Here is a 21303-nt window from a genome sequence, read left to right on the forward strand (position 1 = left end):
GATCTCTCTTAACAATGTGTGGATTGGGTGTCCTTAATTCAGGTACAATTCACAAAATAGAATTGACTTTAGGGAAACTTTGTATTGCCCTTCATGTTAGACCCAAAGATATCTGCAAAACCATCTGCTTATTGGTTGCTGTAATTTTAAATAAAAGAATTAAAAATAACAAACACCATCCCTACTCCCTACTCCAGCTAGTTAGTGCCATGTTTTCCTCCTCTTGCAGCCAATATTTTAATATGCTCTGTTTACTTATGTCAAGGAAGCTAACATGAATGTTTTGGGAAGAAGATGTTTTGCTTGGCTGCTCAATGAAGTCTCTTGAGTAATTCAAAGACTCTTCATTGATTCGTGTTTATGTACATGCTCAACTGAAGATGAAAAAGGATTACAGTCAACAGACATGGAAAGGACCATCCATTGCAGTTAAGCCTTTTATATGCTCACAGAAGGAAAAAAAGATACTGCATTTGAGAGGCAGTGTCCAAAATCCAGACTACCACATTTGTGCTCTGCTTGTTTGGTTCGTATTGCTCATTGTAAACAGCAAATGCTGTCTAGACTGAAACTTTTCACTTTGCAGAGAATTCCAGTTCCATTTTAAAAGGAATTGATGATTTGAGAATTGGGTCCAGTTACAGAACTCGTTTAGTTTTAAGCTTGTTAAAAATTCCCATGGTTTTTGAAAAGTATACTTTCATGGAAAAGTACCCACTTTTATTAAATTGAATTTAGGGAAGCCGTATGTTAAATGCTGCTGGGCATTTGTAATGAAATCTACAACTCCTTTAAGCCACTTCTCATTGAGAAAAGGGAGAGGAGGAGGCTGTGATGGAATGGAAATCCAGCTAGCCAACAAACTGTGAGCCATGCAAAACTGGTGCTCCAAGTGCAACTTTTTGCAGCGTACTTGAGGGAAAATGTTGTTATGGTGAGGTCAAGGACATTCTGCAGTCAGTCTTTGGATAAAAATACACTTCTAGGGTTAAACACCAAATTTTCCTTTATGAATAATATAAAATAACTGGTTCAGGCTCAAAGTGTTTCTATTATTTCTTTTTTTTCTTCACTCTCTCGGTGAATTATTGACTCCTTGACTTATTATTGACTTTTCCATTGTGTGTGGAAAACAAGGTGGGTGGGTATTTTCCAAAAGCTGTGTTATCAGCTATTTCAGTGTTGTTTTGTATCTTTAAAGAAGGATTTTTTTCCCATTTCTCTTGGTGAAAACCTGTGTAGGCTTCTTCTAGAACTTTTATGCAAAGAAATTTTTCTTTTCTGTCTTTTCAATATTCCCTCAGATACTGATTCTTAAGATGGAGCTGTGATGAAGTTAGAGTGAAATCTTAGTTGGAATTAATCCTAGTGAAAATGTATATGTTTTTTGAGAAAGAGAAATAACATCATGCAGCACCTGAAAACTGATGGAAACATTGTATATGCAAAAATCCTATATTAAATTTACTTAAATGTAAACTCTTCTGATTTAGAAACATCAGAGTTTAATTGTGCAAACCTTAATAGTTCTGTTCCAATTTTGTCTCATCTTTTTCTTTTTTTATCTTTTTTTTTTTTTTTTAAAGATGCTTGGACTAAAGTTTAGCAAATGGCTGTTAAGGAAGCAGGCATGTTTGTGTGTCGGGGGTTCTTCATTTTCATGGAGACTGAGTTGAAACAGAGAGCACTAACTGCTGTAGCTGGAGCAGCTGGGCCTTCTGTAGGGACTGCATTAAATGGATCAAAACAATGTTGTGCTGCTTATTTATATTTTTCTATTATTTATTTTAATGAAATTAGGATTTTCTTCACTCTGTTTAATATAAAACTATTTCAAAACTGTGCTCCCTTGGAAGAAAGAAGTTGCAGATTTTGTGATGACAGGGAAGTGTGAGAAGCCATGTTGTTTGTAGCTCTGGTTAACATCTCCTGGTCTGACAGAATGGCATCTGGAATAATGGGCAAGAAGTTGGGATCCACAAAGGTCTGCGTAATCACCATTTTGGGGTGTGTGGCCTTAGGCCATCTTGCTTTCAGCATTTCCATCTGTAAATAGGGTAATGGTGCTGGATAGGACATAAAAACATGCTTCTTTTACTCTTTCTAGACTTAGCTTGATTGAAGACTGAGAGAATTCCGTGTTCATTACAGGACTTGGATGCTATGCAGTGAGCAATAATAGGAGGAAAGATCAGTACTGAACCCTGAGGAAAAAAAAAGAATCATGTAATAGTTGTCCACATAGTGACTACCCTCATGCTAAGAATAATTTAGGAAAATTTTTGAAGGAGAATAGTGAAGATAATATACAAGTCCAAGGAATTAAGCTTTATAATCAGCCTTCATTGAAGCTGTTTTGGTTTGGTAGTCCAAATCAAGTTTTTGTCAGCTATTTATTTATTAATGCAGTTATTTTTACTGTTAAAAGTTATACTTAGTTTACCTCATAGTACAAATCCTTGCTGGAAGAGTTACAGCCATGTAATATAACTAAGGGTGTAATGGCCCACATCGTCTGGCTGTGAAGCAGTTGAAGATAATACAGCTTTCATCTCCCTATCATTGCTCACACACTGGAGAACATCTCCTGTGGTTCAGCTGGCAAGACAGAACATTTTCATGATTCTTACTTTTTCAATGTGAACTCAGCTGCTTCTCCTGTTATTGTTTGTTACTAAAACAGATGACCCTGGATGGGTGGCTAAAGAGGGATAACCCCTGGTGATGTATTGGCTCATTCGTGAGAGTGATAACCTCCTACTAGCAAGTGGTGGTGATCAGCTAATGGTGTCTTGAGACATTCAAGCAATTACAAAATACGTGTCCAAATCTTCCTACAAAGAGCATGAGCACAACTGTGCAGGGTCGGACATGAAGCTTATCTGGTGTTACATCCTGTCTCTAGATATGAGTGAGTCCTGTGCTGTGGGTTCTGTTTTTCTCTCATGCACGGCTCTGACTGTCTAAGGCAGAGAAAAACAGCAGGCACAATGTAGTGAGGCCTTCCACTGTCTACAGTGCTTTGAGGCTTGAAGATTTCCTGAGAGAGGGGTTAGTTATGTCTTTAATAGCTCTCAGTGGATTTTTCTTCTGTGAATTTGTCTAGTCCTTTTTTGAACCCACATAAATTTTTAATATCCAAAGTATCTAGTGATAGTGAGATTCATTATTTAACTACAAATTCTAAGAAAAACCATCTTCTTACTTCGTTTTGAGTTTGCTTCTTGCTCTGTTAGATAGCCTTTTGTTTTCACCTGGGAGACAGCCATCATTTCTGTACTGGTTGTCATTTTTTAGAACTCTTGTGGGTTCCCAGTTATCCCTTTCAGGCTGATTACTGTGTGTGCATTTCTTTAAACAAGGTATTCTTGCCATTTGCTTGCCATTTACCTTTGCCTCAATTCCCTATACCTTTGATATTAAGAGACAGTGTCAAAGAGTAAGACAAAATCTGTACATAGTTTTTAAGTGCAGGTCTCTCATGGCGTGATGGAGTGGCATTAATGGTGTTTCTCTTTTTCCCCAGTTTCAAATAATTACTAGTATTTGATAGTATTCTTGACTGTGCCTGAGTGTAGAGCACTAAAACAACCTAGTTATTATGTATCTGTTTTAATGACAATGTCTCATTTGTTAGTGATAGTAGTTAGTTCAGAACTCATTATACATGCCATAATATAAACATTACTGGTACTAATGGATGGTAAGATTATTAATTAAAGGATATCACTCTGCCAGGAAGATAACAAGAGGATGTTTTCATATGTTCCTAAATCTGTTTTTGTGACAGGAAAGTAGAACAAAATGCCAGAGAATTAAAATTTGAAAAAAATGGTACATGAACTATGTAGAAGGCTAGTTGGTCCTTCTTACAGGTTAGTTGACTTAAGAAAAACTGAACAGACTTCAGCTGAAAGTCATTCAAGTTCCTTCTTTTTGTCTGAGAAGTTAAGTAAAAAATCCAGCAAAACGAATATGAGGGATATTTCTCTCTTTTTTTTTTTTTTAATACAATGATCCTGTTCTTTGAAATACCTTTATATGTAGAAAGAAACATCATATACTGATTTTTACAGGGGTTATTTCTTATACTCTCTGGCTGAATGCAGTAAATCTGGAAAGTAAAATGCAAAAACTGTAAGTGTTAAGGAAAGTCTCATGCAAATCAAAGTTTAACTCCAAACTCCTTGGGAATGCTTAATTCCGACTTGTTTAAGCAGGAGCTCACCTGGTGAAAAACTGATTTGTAGTTGTGTGTTTCATTAGTTAATGAAGCATATTTCATTTGGCTGATATTTTTTCCCCCCATTATTAGAATGTAGGTATTTTGGTAACAGGTTTTTGAATTTATGATACTGCAAGTGATTTAATTTAAACCCTCAAAAGTGTACCTTTAAAAGGCTTTTAAGTGCTTTCATGGCTCTCATCTCTGCATTTTGTGAATTCCTGTCATATTTTACAGGTAGAAGACAGTTTAACTAGCATGTTCAGCTGTTTTGCTGTATGAAACTGATGTGTTTAGTATCCATTTTCTCTAAGTAGTGAGAAGGAGCTAAGCAGTGCGTAGTAGTGGACTGCCTCTATCGTAGACTGAATGCATAAAAACTGCCTTTAGGCCAAATTTGGTCAAGACATTTAGTGACATTTAATGTCACTGAACAAAATCCTGTTTGATTAGGAATCTCAGTTCTGCCCTCCATGTATGGAAGTGCATATGTGACTCTCTAAACAAATGTTACATCTGTTTGTGTGTGTGTGTTAGAACTCTCACGCCCCCACCCCTTGTTAAGTGCAGTACTGAAGTACAATGTGACTGTGATATGACTTGTCTGATCAAAAGAATCTAATCAAGCCTTGTATTCCTGAGCTTTACTAGCCTGAAAGAATTTCATATGGAAAGTGTTTCATTTCCTTTAAAGCCAAGTGGTAGTATTTTCTTCTTTTTTAAATAAGCTAAATATATGCATTTTAATTTTTTCCCGTCTCCTCCTCCTCCTGGTCTTACAACACATTTTACTTTGTTGCCCAAGCACAGAAAACTTTGTCAGGAAGAAGGGTGAGCAATGCTTCTGTTTCCCATGACCCTCAACTCTAATGTTGTTCCAAGAGCTCACTACTTAGAAATGCCTTGATAACTGCTTTCATTCCTTTCATCCCTCCCCCACCATCCAGCAAAGGCCAGTGGGACCCATCCTCCTTTGAGCAGCTCTCTTCACAGAACAGGGGAATCTACTTAATGTAAAAGTCATGGAACATAAAAGCATTGGAAGATACATGACAGAATTTTTTACAGCTGAAGATATGCATGATAATTGCTGCAGTGATTTATTCTTGGTTTCCTAGAAGCAGCTTCTCAGAGCTCCCTGTTCATACCACAAATAATCTTATTTTTTATTTTTTCCTCTGGATAGGAAGGGTAGGGGTAGTAGTGGGGAAATTGCATCTCATTCTGTATGTGCACAGCACAGAACTGGCAGAACTGATCTTGGTCAGATACTCAGAACTGTGGCTCCTTAAGAATGTGTTGCAGCATAGGCTTTAATTATATTCTGATATTATATTATCCTATCGTGCATTTCTTTGTTTTTCATTGTCTGCAAATAGGCACATGTACTTTTAAAATTTCTTTGGATGCATGGTAAGATTGAGAACAAACAGAGAAACATGTCTTTTCAAGTACTACTGAAAGATCATCCGATGCACCAATACCTTACATTGCACTAGAAATGTGGGAATTCCCGTGTTTTTTCTGGCAAATCCCTAGCTGCCAGACAGGAAATCACTCTCTGCTTTTTCAGCCTCTGACAGCATCTGCTGTTAGTTTCTATGTCCTCTTTTTTGTGGTGCTTCTCTGCCTGCTCAGTGTCGCTGGGATGTGGCAGGAGGAGTGAGAAATGACGTAGCATGCCTGGTAAACCATGTTTCATTGAAAGAGTCTGGGGGGAGAATACTGGAACATGGACCCAGCTCCCTGGAAAAGTCTGACACTGTTCCGGGAAATAAACATCCGTGGGGTGGGGGAAGAATGTGGAAGATCATGAAAGAGCATTTAAAATCCCCAGAAGGAGCAAGAGAAAGTATGTTGAGGGTCAAAGCAAGTTTGCAGGGACGAAAGTTTAGTAATCTTTGAGACATTGAGAACTATGGAGTAGTTTTATCAACAGACAGGGAAAATACTGAGAATGCAGAATGATACTCAATTATTTGAGAATGGAAAAAAAGTAGGGAAATATGCTTGTTTTCTAAGATTTATTTTTCTCCAAGACAGAAGAAATGTTGGAATATTTCAGTCCTTACAGTGGATCTTGGCCAAAAAGTTTACAGGATGAAAACAAGCATATCTGCAAAACTGTCATTGTATAAAAATGTTTTGGTATAATGTAATTTAGAAAAATATAATAATATGCTAGAAATAGTACTAAGTTATACCCTACAGCAAATCTTTACAATTTCAGAAGTAGAAGGAAACCAAATGCTTTCTGAAAATTCTAGCCTTATTCGTGGAAAAATACTGTAAAAAATTGCAGTGGTGGCAAAGGAAAATTTCCTCTTCTGCTTTGTACCATGTGATTAGTCACTTGTAAAGTGTAGTTCTGTGAATATGGTTTGATGATTGAAAGGTTTAGACCATGGTAATTCCCTGCAACGTCAGGTTTTTTCTAATCAAATGCAACAGTATTGTTAGACAGTCTTATAAACTGAAATATTGAGAAAGGATTTTGTAAGAATGAGGTAATGAGAAATAAAATACAAGGATGTGGGAGTATCACTTAATATGAGAAACAGCTATGAAGTTACATACATGTTTTAACTTCAGAGAAACAGATGAGCAGTTTGTACTGTGTGGTGTCATCCACATTAAGGGTTATAGGGCATACATTTTTAGTTGCATTTGTATTATTTCATGTATTTATAGTTATGAAAAGTCAAAACAAGTAAGTAATTTTATAGACTTTACAGCTTTTGCATACTAAACTAAAGTTCATTTCTTTCTATTCTGATTATGTGAATGAGGTTAGGTTTCCACATCTACACATGAAGTGAATGGGGGTAAGGAGAGGAATAGTGAAAAGAGGGATGAAATATTATCAATATTGTTTTTTGTCTGTATAATATTATTTGGTTTACAGTTATTTTTCAGGGAAGTTTTATTATGTTTTTTATCAAGTAAGCATGCAAATGTGGTGTAAAAATCCCCCTCTCATTAGATATCAGTGTTGCGTTCTTGGAGTGTCTTCAAGACGTATTAGATTTAGTTCCTACCTGTAGAGGATTACTAAGAATATCCAAAGTACTGCTCAAGTGTCCAACAAAAGGAAGTTGTGATTTTACAGCGTTGGTATGAATAGCTATGAAGTTTACAGAACATACAGACTTTTCAGTAACTCTTGCCTCATAGTGTTAAGAAGGTGGGGATTTTGTTGCATTTGATCAAGGGGATTTCTCAGTACTTTCTAGAATGGGAAAGTAAATTGTGCATTTTTCTCATGGAAATATTCATGAGTAAGAGAATGACACTGAAAAATTTCGGTGGCTTATGTAACCCCAGAGGAATGCAGCAATGCATGGACTGCATGTTGACATATTCTCCTGATGTCCTTTCCCTGGAGATTGTGGGAAAAAATTATCTTCCCTGAAATTAAGAGCAAAGCATAGAGCCTAAGGTAAAAAAGTAATCTGGCATTGTAGGGGTAGGGAGTTGGTAGACAGTTTGTTTTAGTTGCTTATTGTTGTTCCATGAATAGCAAATTGGCAAAGAATATGCACTGATGAAGCTGGCAAATAAAGGGAATAAAGAGTTTATTGAGATCAACAATGAAAGACTGTGTCAATACAGAGCAGTGGCCCTAGAGCTGCAAAATCTCTGGCACTAGGCACTGGATTCTCTATTCCCTTGTGGTCTTCTCTTGTGGATTCTTTAAAAAGCCTTGTGGCAAACGGACAGCATTAGCTCCATCAGCCCTTGCAGATAGTCTCTACTCTGTGCCAGCCTGCCAGCCTGCCCTTGTTTTGTCAAATTAAATTCTTCTGCAGAAGTTTGGATAAAATGTGGTCACTCATTAGAGGAAAGGGTTTTTTCTTCCTTTTGTCTTTTTTTTTTTTCTCGTGACAATCATTAAAGTTAATATGATCCGGAAATTAACTCAGCTGAGAAGTAAAGAATAACAAATGTGTGTAAATAATTTCATCAGATAGACTTCTAAAATAGAAATACCGTGGAAAATATTCCATGCAAAAGAAGGACTCCAATATTGAAAGCCATGAAACCAAAGACGTCAGAAGCTGCATCAGCTGACTGTACGATCTTTTTGTCAATGTTTAAAAGGCGTGTTAATGTGCACTGTAAATTGCTCTCTAACTATAGATGATCTGGACATGTTATGGCGGTGATGTTTTATTAAATTGGGATTGCCTGTTCTGGCAGCAAGCCTGAGAATTCTTTTCGTGTACAGTTGAAGCAATTAATTGTGTTACCAGCATATGTGCCAACATTCCCATGCTCAGGATTGCGGCTTTGGGCTGATTTGTAAGACATTTTCAGGTCCCTGTATTTGTGCTGACCTGCTACCATGTATGTTATGAATAGGAAGATTTTTCTAAATGTGATAATTATCTAAAACCATTGATATTTATTTATTTTTCAATTTAAATTAGTAGTGAGCAATGAAGAGTGGAAAGGCAAAAATAGTGAAGAAAATATATTTTGGTGCTCTTCTCCGAATTAAGACCAACTACTGTGAAGCTGGGAGTTTTAATGAGAAAGCCCTTAAGCCAGGAAGAAATTTGAAATATAGCAGTGATATACGCAATCTTGTATGATCACTGCTTTTAACTGCTTAATCATTCATACTGCCTAAATATAATTGTACTGCCAGCTTCTGTGTTTACAGTGTATGGTGTGGAAAAAGATATCCCACTGTGGCATGTTCTACTTACAATCAAATTGACTGTAGCAAACACAGAAGCTGTTGAAGTTCAGTGCTTCTCAGTAGGGTGTTCTTGTTCCTCCAGCTTATTTCTGGCTGTTGATATAGCTTGTATCCGTGAAGCTCATTCCCTCATAAAATAACAAAGCCAAGGAAGTTCCCTGTTCATCTTCACTGTAAAAGAGGATGTCATGAACTATTTAAGAAGACATGTATCTCACAAGCATTTTTCTAAATAAATAATGTTTTGCAGATTTGTATTTGTAATACTGAAAGCCCTTTTTTCACGTTTATGAATTTTTAAATGCTTCCTTGCTTCTGTCATTTAGCATGGTAAGAACACTGCAAATTATGCTTGTAGCTGCTGTTTCACAATATTAATCTCTCTCATATAAAAACTACTTTCTCAAGTGTTTAAATAACTTAGCCAGAACAATTGTTTATAGCATGAGAGTTGCCTATGAAATAAATCAAAAAAATAAATCTATTTGTAAAGCAATTAAAAATAACCATAACAATGACTCATTTTCAGGTATTGAGGAGCAGAGGTCAATGAACTAGATAAGTGTTTCTCTGCATTTTAGCATGCTGTTTTATCAAGCACTCTGGCAATACTGTTCGATTTCTGCTGTGTTTTATTCACATATTACAATGCCTTAGTGCTGAGTTTTGCTGATTAGCTTGGGTTTTTAATAAACGTGTATGTCAGTGCATGACCAAATGAGACAGCTCATCAAGCATGGCACCACAATGCATCTAATCATATCTGGTAGTGGATTCCTACTGCCCCAAAGGTTTGAAACACCAAAGGTGACTGTACGTGGTCTCCTTTCCAGTCTTCAGCTGTCCTGTAATTCAGCTGACTGAAGGATTGCCTCTAATGTTCTAGGTCAGTCATCACCCCTTTGCTTCTGCTTTCTTTGAAGCCATGTAATAATAGCTAGCTTTGTGTCAGATGGCCAGATATGTTGCTGTTACTGTATTAGCCAGAGTGTCTGTTGTCTGAAGTCCCATTTACTGCATTCCAGCTGGTGCTCGGGAGTTCATTTAGGCATGTTTAATCTTCTCACTAGATTTCAACTGCTGTTTTTCTATATTAACCCCAGTGAATGATACCAAGCTTTTTCAGGATAATTGACATCACTCAGGAAGAACATTGGTTATTAGAACTCCATTTGCTAATGAAGTCATCTTTGTAAGCAGACAAGTGGAAAGACTTTGGCTTTGACATGTTTGCTGAGAACACTTTCTTGCAGGCTGCTACTAGGGTAGGGATATAAATCCTCTGCAAGTGCAAAAGTTTCTTGCTTTTGGAGATTGATTTATCCCTATCAAAAGTTTGGACTTTATGCTGTTCTTCCAGTCACCAGACTGGCAAAACCAAACAAATGACAACCTTCCCAGCCCAATAAAACAATTCATTGTGCTTACCAACTTGTGGAAATCTTGTCAGGTGTCCTTATGTGTAGGACTTTGTCCTTGTTGTGACAGGCTGTGCCATGCCAAAGCATACACTCGTTTTTTCATCCTTTGGGTAATAGCATCTATAATTTCATCACATTGTTGCAATGTATTGTTCTTTCCTTCTCCTCAAGACTCTATATAAGAAATTATTTTATGATCTGTTTAACAGATCTAGGACAAGAAACTGGAAGAACAATTCTGGTAATACAAAGGGTTTGGATCATAATTTTATCATCCTATATTGAGCTGTAAGGCCCTGATGCCTAAAATAAGTTAATACAGTACAGTTCATATTCCATACTTCTCTTTGGCAGTTTCAAAGAAAGTGAGTCTTAAATAAACCTGCCTTCTAGAATAATCCAGAGGAATTTTTTGCATTTTTTTATTGAAAAAATACATGTTAAGGAGATTAATCAAATTTATAAAACTTCAGGGAGAAGTACAATAGAGTAGTGCATTTTCTGATTCCTTGGTGACTTTCCTGGATGGATGATGACTTTTATTATTCTTTCACTAGCACTATGATACTGATGGTTGGTATTGTATGTATCCATATGCAATACTGATGTTACATTACTTTATTGTGGTTAAGCTTTGTTGTAGTTATCCTTTTATTATTTCCGGTCACAGTGTAGTAGCTTTTTAGTACTTCCTCTGTCAGCTCCACAAAAAAAATAAATCTTGTGGGCCAGCTGACTTGCTGCAGCCCTTACTAAAACAGGCAACTCTGTCACAATTATCTCCTTGCTCTGACAGTAAGTAGTGTGTAGATGGCTACTCTTGACTATGTGTCTCACTGCAAAATGGAACTGAATCCTTCTTTGGAATCTGATAAAACAGGGAACAAATGGTAGAGGGAACAAACTGTCAGAAAATACATATTAACAGAACTACCCCTCTGGCAAATGAGGGTTATCAGGTTGCATTTTCACTCTTTTGCTGGTACCCAGAGAGATTACTTCATTTGAGTGCCTGCAGAGGAGCAGGGGCAACAACATTTGTGAGTGCATTGAGACTTTTGAGCAGCCATCCTTCCCTGCATGATAGACTTGTACCGCCAGTCAATAAAACTGGTGAGGTTTTTATAGTAACTTAGAAGATTGGTTGTCTCTGCTTGGAAGGAGATTTCTGTCCTGAGCTAAGTCAATGTCCTAGTTCATGTGGATTCAATGAAAAGAGGGACATGACTTTACAATGTACCTGCTGAGTAAGAGCAACTCTTAATAATGCCACATAGCTTGCAGATTCTAAAAAGTTTATTTGTTTGGTGTGGTGATTACCTTCCTTCTGGAAGCAGCAGCATGCTTTGAGGAATCTCAGTGACATCAAGACTTTGGGATGTACTGTGATAAATGACATCTTGTAAAACTGGGCAAGGTCTCTGCTCTATCTGTGCTTTTCATTGTTTTGTCCATCATTTGCCTCTTCTTGATTGGAGACAGTTGCTCTTAAATCCGGTTTAATTCAGTTTTGAATCTTGGTATCTTTTAGAGAAGATATGCTTACTGCACAGCTGCTCCTTTCTGTGGCTGGGAGAATTTCATAATCAATTAAAATGACGATGCTCCTAAGAAGGTGATAAATACAACCAAGTGGCACCACTTGGTCCAATGTTGGTGATTCAACTGCATTGTCAAACTTAAGAGTCTTACAGAGTAACTCCTATTTCAGCCTTTAGGAAGATGTCCAAGTCAGCTGGAATTTTCTGTAGAATAATATTTTTTTATCTTTTCAGGTTAAATTAACTTTGTACAGAACTTGTAAGTGTTACAGGAAACATCTGACCTTGGAATTTCATTTTATTCTTTGCTACATTAAACAGCTTTAATCTTATTAGGGTATCTTCTAATACTCTGAAGGTATTAGAAAAGGCCTCATATAAAGGCAGATATCTCCAAATGGTATTTTGCTGCATGATTTTATCAAGTTACCTAATAAGCTCCTTAATTCTTCAGTCCCACTGTTTCTGAGTTAGGTTAAACATACCTCCTTCGGGTTCAAAATGTGTAAACTGTGTCTGATTTGCTGACACAGTGAAAGAAAGATTGGCATCATGTATCAATAATCCAGGATATGAAATGGAGACTCCTCCTTTGGTATTTTTAACATTTATTTTCCTTTCACATTGGTTCCACCAAACCCTGCATATGTGGAAGAATGATAGGGGAGAGCCCATGCTCCCTCATTTCCTTTCACATTCACAGAGATGCTGTTCATTGTGGGCAGTTATTAGGTTGTCCAAAGGAAATATATCTGCATTCCTATTTGCAACAGTTAATTTTTACATTCCAGTGTACTTGCAGTATAGAAACTTTTTCATTCAATTACGTTAAGGCCATGTAGTTCCTTTCGACATCACTTGGCATACAGCAATTTTGTATAAGGGTTTAGGACTCAGTGTGGTAACTTGGTGAAGGAGTGTACAATAAAACTGTGTTTCTTCCTTTTAAACTTGAATTTGTTCGCAGCAGGATATTTTCAAGTTTAGATCTTTCTAACAAATGTAGACCAATCATTTACTTAGCTATGAAAGATGCTGTATTTGCATAAGATACAGTGCTTCATCTTATAAAGATTATTTTGTTTTCATCTATACAAACAGTAGGAAACACTTTGTGTTTAGCATCTAATTTGTTAATAAACTTAATAATATAGTCTTCATGTACAGCACAGTAGGAAATGTGCAGTAAGGATGCAATAATTCTGGGTAGGATTCTTTCCTGTTTTCCATTTTCTTTATCAAAAAGATACAGAATTTGTTTTCCCAGTTCTTTACATCTTCGTTATTTATCAGATATGCATACAGAATTCCCAACTAATAGAAGAAAAAAAATCTGTTCATGTCTGTCCAAAGATGATGGTTCTCTTTTTGGACTGATGTACCATATAGCTGCCTGTAAAAATACAAAATGAACAGGCATTGAGTAAATTCTGGGCAGTGCAAAATTCAGGTAGGGATTCTTTTGCTTGATAGTGATTACCTTTAATTAAAATTTTAAAAAGCAGTCATCTTATTTTGTGGATTTTTATTAGGAGGTGTTTGAAAGATTTTTCAATCTTTATTTCATTTAGGATAGTGGAGTGGTTCTTTGAATGGTTCATTCGAATTTAAATGATGCTTTGTTTGTATGGGGGTTGTTTGTGTCTTGATTTAGGACATTAGGCCAATTTGTATATTTGTACGTTAGGTTTTATTCCTGCCTGTAGTCTACTTACATATGCAATTTGTCACTAGAATTAATTTCTTATACTAATTTCTTGTTTTTTAAGAAGTATGAAGGTTCTTCAGTTGTCAATGTAATACATGTATTAATGTTTGAAATCTTGCATCAGCCTATTTCATTGGTGTCTAGGAAATCTCAGGTTCTTTGATTTTGAAGTGGTGATGGTGATTTTAAAATTATGTTAATGTCCAGAAAAGATACTGGAAAGGAAACTTTGTAAACAGAAAAAATACTTAATGCAGAAATGCATGATGCCTTGCTCCAGTGAAGTTCTAGTGGAGTAATTCTGATTTTCTGTTTCTTTTTTCCTTGAATTCTAGATTTATCCATGGCAGTACAAAAATTTTCACAGTCTTTACAAGATTTTCAGTTTGAGTGTATTGGAGATGCTGAAACTGATGATGAAATTAATATTGGTAAGTAGGCTCTTTGCTCTGCTTGCAGTAACATTTTTATAGTTTCTTATATATCTAGCATGTTATCAGAATTATAGTGGGGCAGTTCACAGTTATTTTTTAATGGTTCATGTCACAAAACCAGAAAAATTTCAATAAATAGAAACCATGCTGTTCTGGTTTAAAAATACATGTCAAAAAAGCTATGTCTTCATGTCAAAAAAGCCATGGGTTTTTTTTCATGGCAAAAAAGCTGTGTTTTCATGGCATAATTTGATTTATTGTAGTGGAAAGTATTCAGCAGTACTTTTGTCAGCTGAGTCAACTGTGAATCCTCTAAGTTCTGCTGCTACTTTTATTGTGACAGTTTTCAGTGGGTTACTAAAAGGTACACAAGTTTCTATGATGTAACATAAGCCTGGAAAAAGCCACCTAAGTGCCTAGTAAGATGCAGGAAGTATTTAAAGGTCTAAAAAGAGGAATATGTTCATTACAACTTGTGCATTCCTGAGTATATGGTTGTCTGAACTTCTGCCAGTGAAATTTAGTAGCTGCTTATTGTTCTGTTTCTGCACACACCCAGAAATTCTGCATTTGCAGAACTGAACAGCTCAAATTGTCTTGAATGTAAGCCTCTTTAAGGTCATCAAAATATTCTTCCCTCAGCAGACTAATCCTGGAAATGTTTCCAGGATTCAGAAATTCAGCCACTCTTTACTGCAAGGCATTGCTGCAGTTGTAGTGATGCTTTTTTGCACAGTAGCACAGCAGCTGGAGTGCTTTAACCCCCACTGGTAAGAAATTTGGATTATAATCTATCTTCAGAATGGCTAAATTCAGTATCATGAGTCTTACATACCACATGGCCCCCATGTGTCTCCGAAAACATCTGAGAGGAAGTAAGATGGTTCTTAAAGAGTAGTGGCTTCTAAAAATAAATAATTTGGCTGTACAAGAGGGAACATAGGACTTGTTGGTATTTTTTTAAAGAAGTTCTACGTAATGCAGAGAGGAAACTCAGATTTAGTCTTTTCCAAGTGTATCTATTATTGTGATCTATTTTCAAGTCTCCTCTCCCTTCAATTTTTTCTTTTCCTGACTGAGTCATTGGACAGAAGACCTGAGCTGCTTGTTATCACTCGCAGGGTTTGCCTCATCCTCTCTCTACAACATTGTGGTAGTCAGAAAACTGTCATCAAAGATGACTGGTATTTGGTCACTGTCTTCCAATAACTTTTGGCAGGGGGGTGGGAGGGGAGGTTTAATTTCACTGACAGTTAAAAGTAGGGGAGTGACATCACTGAGCTGCTGCTACTCAGGTACAAAACTGCATGCATTCTTCAGGTGTATCCAGCTTGGAAAGAGAAATGGTGTGTATGTACTCTTTGGCATGCTAGATATTATTTCTTGGCTGTTAAAATTATATTGTAGATATATTTATAAACTAAATCTGCAGTATCTCAGTTATATGTCTTAGATTTGGTCAATAACTTTTTTAAAGACATACGATTTTGCATTTAAAATGAGGTGACTGAGAACAAAGGCAACATTCATTTTACTTGTAACCTAAACATAGCAAAGAAAAGGCATTTTATTTTTTGGACGTTAAACAGGCATTTAAAACTGTTTAGGAGAAAAACAGCATTCATGAAGCTTGACAGCTGATTTGTTTCACTTGAAGCTTCAAAGAAGGGATTTCTAGCTTCTAAAGGACCAATCACTTGATGGATTGTCATACACACCAAAGAAGCTTGTAAGAGTAAAAGGTAAACTGACAGGAATCAAATTCAAGTCCAACAGAGCTTGAATGATACTGTGTGCTTTTATAGGGTAAGGCTCAATTTTTGATCTCCCTAGAGCAGTGACCTAGAATTTATCCATATCTTTAGCATGCCCCAACAAGATACATGTTTGCTTATCATCAAAGACAGCTTTGTATAGATGAATCCTACTCTGTGCTTCCTTCTGCCTTCACCTCCTTTTTTTAAGAATGTCTGCAACTGTGCAGGCCAGTGGGAAGTTCTACTTCAGTCTGCAGTGATACTCTGACTTGATATGATTTGTAAAAACCAACCATATACATAGGGGCTTATTGTAAGGACTACATTTCTATTTCAAGCTTAGCATTGAAAATCTACCCTAAGACACCTTAGCATTGGAAAATCACCTCTACATAAGACTTCTTCTGTCAGGATGTGATTATTTAAAAAATAAAAGTTTCAGATTCTTTCAGCATTAAATGTAAGGGATTTAAGTGATTTTTTTTCTTTTTTTTCTTACCAGCTAAAAATATTTGGAATTGAATTGATAGCTCCATTAACAGTTTTTGAGGCAATACTGGAGTTGAGGGTCTCCCTTTAGTCACTAAGCAAAACTCTTTTTTTTGGCTTCTTTTTTTTCCAGTCTAAGATCTAATAAAAGCAGTTTTATTTTCATTTCCTATAACGTGTGCATTTTTAGTTGCTCTCAATATAATTTATCTATTCCAGTGAGCCCATTACATGAAACACGTAAGAATTAGTAGTAGTTAAGCTTCATGACACTCCACATAAACAGAATTATAGTGGTCTTCATGCTTATTTTAATCCATCTTGTATTTAATCCAGTGATTTATTTGTTTGGGTGGGGTTTTTTTTTTTTAATTTCTGTCTTTGATTTCTAATTCTTCCATAGAAGGGGTGTTCTTCTTTGACAAAAAAAATCTTATCTGTGACTGTGGCTGTATAATGCATTTTAGGTATTTTTTATTGTTGCTGCAGGTTAGCCAGATTTATCTTCATAGCCACTTTCAGATACACCATGCCTAGTTTAGAGTCATTTTATGCATGAGCTGTAGGCAATTTCTCTGACTTTCTTGGATAAGCAGACTGCCTTGTTCCTCAAATCATCTACAGCTTCTTTTTTGTTTTTAGTTGGTTTTTTAACTGTGAACATCAAAGGATTCAAGCTATAAAAACCTTTTCCGTTTTTAAGCTTTTTGCCAGAATATTTGGTTTGGGAAACAAGGTGTCCAGCTTTACTAGCTTTTCTTATTAAAAAAATAAAACAAGCTGGCAACAATTGCTGGTTTTGTCTCTTCCTCTGCTTTAGAATGCTCGTGGAAGCATGTGATCTGCAACAGTGCATGGGCTGTGCTATTTGATGGCAGAACATGGTTGTTAGCTCCAGTTGCATGTGATTCAGCCAAGCTATAATTGTTTTTTGTGCCACTGAAAAGTTTTGCAGAAAATAGCATTTTCAATGCAAAAATAGCAAGATGAATGACAGAAAATTAATACTACTAAAAGGCCACAGTAATGAAGGTTTTATGTAACTTGCCCTTACTCTGAGAAGAGGGTGTTGCTTTCCTAATCTAAAAACTGTGCTTTCCTCAGAAATACCAACACTGATAACACTTTGCCATTTGCTTTTTAGACATATCACCCTGCCCCCTTTGTAAATATTATGCACAAAAATTAAATACTTAAGATTGACAGTGAATGTAAAGGAGGTCAGTAATTTGTCATGCCCAGTGGGAGTTCTGTGTAAAAAGGATGCAGGATTTTTACGTGTTTCACACCTTATAGGTAACACAGAATGTTACACAGATGGGACAGCTGCAAAAACTATGTTTTCATGATCATCTATATTTTTCCTCAGTATACACTACAGGCATAAATTTTGCAAGGAGAAGGTTTGCCCAGCTCCTCCTAGTGTTATCCAACTTGTGTCACCTGGATCTCTCCCCAGGAATTTCCCTGTTTTGATCCTCTTTTATTCTGTTTGTGTTTTCTGGTTTGTGGCTGCTAGAGATGAAAATAATAAACGTTATTAACTCAATGGAATTCTGTCTTGTGCTTTTAACAAGTTTGTGTCTATTTTGTATTATGGCTAATTATATATCAGTGAGATCTAATATCTGCAGTGTAAGACCATGCTCTTCAGCATTAAAAAAAATAAGACAAATAAATACATTCCCATATTCTGGCATTTTATTTTATCTGTTTTGTTTTATCTGTATCTGTTTTTTATTAGCATGTGCTGTTTAGGAAAGTGCACTGAAAAGCATGTGTTTCACTCTGTAACTGCTGGTTTTGAAGTTTGGGGTTTTTTTTCCTGAAGAGAATTATATTATGACAGATGTTTCAGGTAGCATCAGATGCTTAATTTAAGAATGTAATAGGATTGTGATGATTTATGAAATCATTATTAATTGAGCCACAAAGAATAGGTCAGAAGTTCTAAAATGTGGTGTCTTTTCTTGTGGGAACTGAATTCTTTTCTTGCCACTAGCAACTGGTGATCTTTGCTGACTCACACCTCAAGTCATTCATGGGATTCTTAAATTGCTAGCAACTAGCAATCTACAGAACTGTTAGCTCATACCTGGCAATTACGTTGTTTACAGCAGTTAGTTTCAAGTTGAACTTTGAAAAATCAACTCAAATGTACTGGAGAGAAAGAAGTCAAAACCAACCAAACAAATGCAGAATGCTAATAGTAGTTCTTTGTTAGAGTCCATTGCTGTGTTTTGCTTTCTTGTTCTAGCTGAGCAATGATGCCAGAAGCTCAGCCTTCTTTTTTACTGGGCATCCACATGCACAATGCTTTTCAGTTAGCATTTGCTCTAGCCTCTCAGAGAGCTTGTCAGAGGACAACCATCCTGTAATTCAAAGCAGCAAATAGATCTGTACTGGGAAATTTATATATAAAACTACACAAAAAAAGAGGAAAAAAATAATGATGTTTCCTTTTCCCCCCATCTCTTGTAACAATGTATAAGTTTAATTGACTTTAAGAGGTACCAAATTCCATTTTTAATGGTACGTACTGTGGATACAATGCTCTATTCAAATAAATAAGTTTAAAACAACAAAAAAATTGTATAGGAGCTTTATGCATGCCTAGTGTGTAGAGACAAATCTTGACAATCAGTCTATGGACTTGGCAATCTCCAAGTTAGGACATTGTCTTTTGGAGGTTCATCAGGAACCTGAGATGGTAGATGTCAGGTTGCTCATTATTTCAAGCCACTGTTGCTTGTGGTGTGTAATGGCTTCTTGAATTTGCTTGGCTCTTCCTGAATTATTTATTAAATGCAGTCGAGCCACCTACAGTCTGAATCACTTGGATATCTTACAGGTCATCTCCTTAATTACTTGAGGTTAGCTTTCATGTTCAAGAAAGTTCTTTTTGGGGTTAATATTCAACCTACTTTGCACTGAATTTCCATTTGTAACCAGGCTTCCAAATGGAATTACCAAATTCTAAATCAGTCTAAAATTACTTCCACCATCTCAGGTCTACTACTGCCTTACTCAAAGCAAAGAAAGAACAGGATCTCGCCAACAGCTTGAGGGCAGGGTTCTGGGGGTGGATTTTTTTAGCATAGGCATCATCCCAATAACTTTTCTAGTTGCTTGAGTTTGTTGACCTTGTGGAACACATTAGAGACAAATGTATTTACAAAAGGCGGTTTAATTTTAGATGGGTGGGGAAGGGTTGAGTCCCGAATTAGACTAGAAAGCTATTTACAATGGGGTGTGAATTTGCATAGAAAGGTTATGTGCTGCTTTTCCACAGTAATTACCTGCTTAGTTTTGCCAGCTCTCTTCCTCCAGCTGAAAGAATGAATTTTAAGATTTAACTTTTTAGATTACTTTCAAAGCAACTTTGCATAAGCTACTTGTAAGATCACAGGACAGAGTTCTTTGGTACTCCTATTGGATTATTTTTATCTACAGAAGTTAAATGGTAGCAATTTATGGGAGGAACTCAGCACAATCAGGGTGTGAAATGCCTGAAGTGTTAGTTTCAAATCTGTTGATTCTGTTCCTACCATTATTTTTTATCCATGTTGCATATTTGACAGTTTAAATAAATGCCACCTGTTTCCGGAATGCTATTGTTTCTTGACTTCAAGATGAGTGATTTTATGCTAGTGCTGGGATCCTATCAAGGCTTCAAAACAACATCTGCCCCAGAAAGTGAAGGTTGCCATTCTGTTGGTTGAGCCCAGAGCTCTTGTCCTTGTTTTGGAAGGTCAAATGAGGTTGACAAATCAGGAAACAAAATAATGGTGCAGTAAGTTTTTTATCTGTTCAGGAAGACAAGGTAAAATAAGATCAACAACACTTGTTGTCTTTGCTTCTTCTTCTCTTGGCTACCTATCAGAAGGTTGTTAGAATTTGCCTGCTTCATTCTTTGTTGACCTTAAGATGAGTATTCAAATGAAAAAATTAGATAGGTGTGGCTGATGCAGTTACTGCCATTCCTGTCTGTCCTACCTTTCTTCTGTGTCAGGAGTAGCTGACAGTAGTAGCTCTCCTGAGTCCCTGCAGTTTGCATCCTGGTGTACTAACAGAATCTGAAATTCGTGTTAGTTCATTTTACTGTATTGGACTGCAGACTGTGGTGTCTCAGATACCACTGGCCTTGGAGTTCCTACTGTGCACAGAAAGAGGTTGAGGCAGGTAATGGACAACAACAACTTTGTTGTCCTGGTGCATTTTGCTAAGGAGTTGAGTCAGCATTTGATCTGAACAGCTGAGTAGATGAATGGACAAGTCCATGCCACTCACAGATAAAGATGGAGTAGCTTTTGTGTCTCTCATTGATATTTTGAACTTCAAGATCCTTGAAAGTGTATTCTACTTTATTGTCCTCATTCCATGCCTTTAACATACCTCTTTTCCCCTCCTTAGTCATTTAACTTCATTATTTCTAGAGTTGGACGTCCCAGTGGAAGTATGAATGCCTGTGGGGAGACAATCTTGAGGACTAGAGAGTTGCTTTATAGAGTTGTTTTGAAAATAATGAGTATGTACTTTTGATGCACATAATAGACTTCTAGTAAAATGGCATAACATTTTTGAGTTGTCAGGCTAGCATACCTCTTGAGAAAGAGGAACTAGTTTTCAAAAACAGATAATGGTTTGATCAACTCAGCTCTGAGATATTCATCTTCAGGTCTGAGCAAATAAATTGAAGGACTTGTACTTTCTGAAATCAAAATGCTTAGTAGAGATTAGAGTTTTAAGCACAGGAACTTTTTGATCCCTTTGTAGGCCTAAATGCAATAAAGCAGTTATGGCAAACCTAACATCTGTTGAAGTATTTGGTGCTATTTTTTCTAAACTCTTTCACTATTCAAGCAATAAATGCACAAAACTTTAAAAATCAAAAGAACAGTATTAATGATTGTCAGATGCCTTCTGAATATATTACTTTTGCTTTTACTTCCCCTATTTCAGCACCCATAAAGAGCTACACACAAATAAGGTTTGTACAGCTGGGAAGATTAAAATACCAGGG

At 36.4% G+C, this 21303-nt stretch overlaps 1 protein-coding gene across 1 annotated transcript in view; it reads left to right on the plus strand.

The window, feature by feature from the left end:
- Positions 1-21303, plus strand: part of ARHGAP42 (Rho GTPase activating protein 42) — a 148211-nt gene that overhangs the window by 16718 nt on the left and 110190 nt on the right. The window contains exon 2 of the mRNA XM_048294611.1: positions 13936-14031. Coding sequence (XP_048150568.1) covers positions 13936-14031 — 96 coding nt within the window. The remainder of the gene's footprint in view (positions 1-13935; positions 14032-21303) is intronic.

The sequence above is a fragment of the Corvus hawaiiensis genome, chromosome 2 (genome assembly GCF_020740725.1).
Source record: "Corvus hawaiiensis isolate bCorHaw1 chromosome 2, bCorHaw1.pri.cur, whole genome shotgun sequence".
Lineage (NCBI taxonomy): Eukaryota > Metazoa > Chordata > Aves > Passeriformes > Corvidae > Corvus > Corvus hawaiiensis.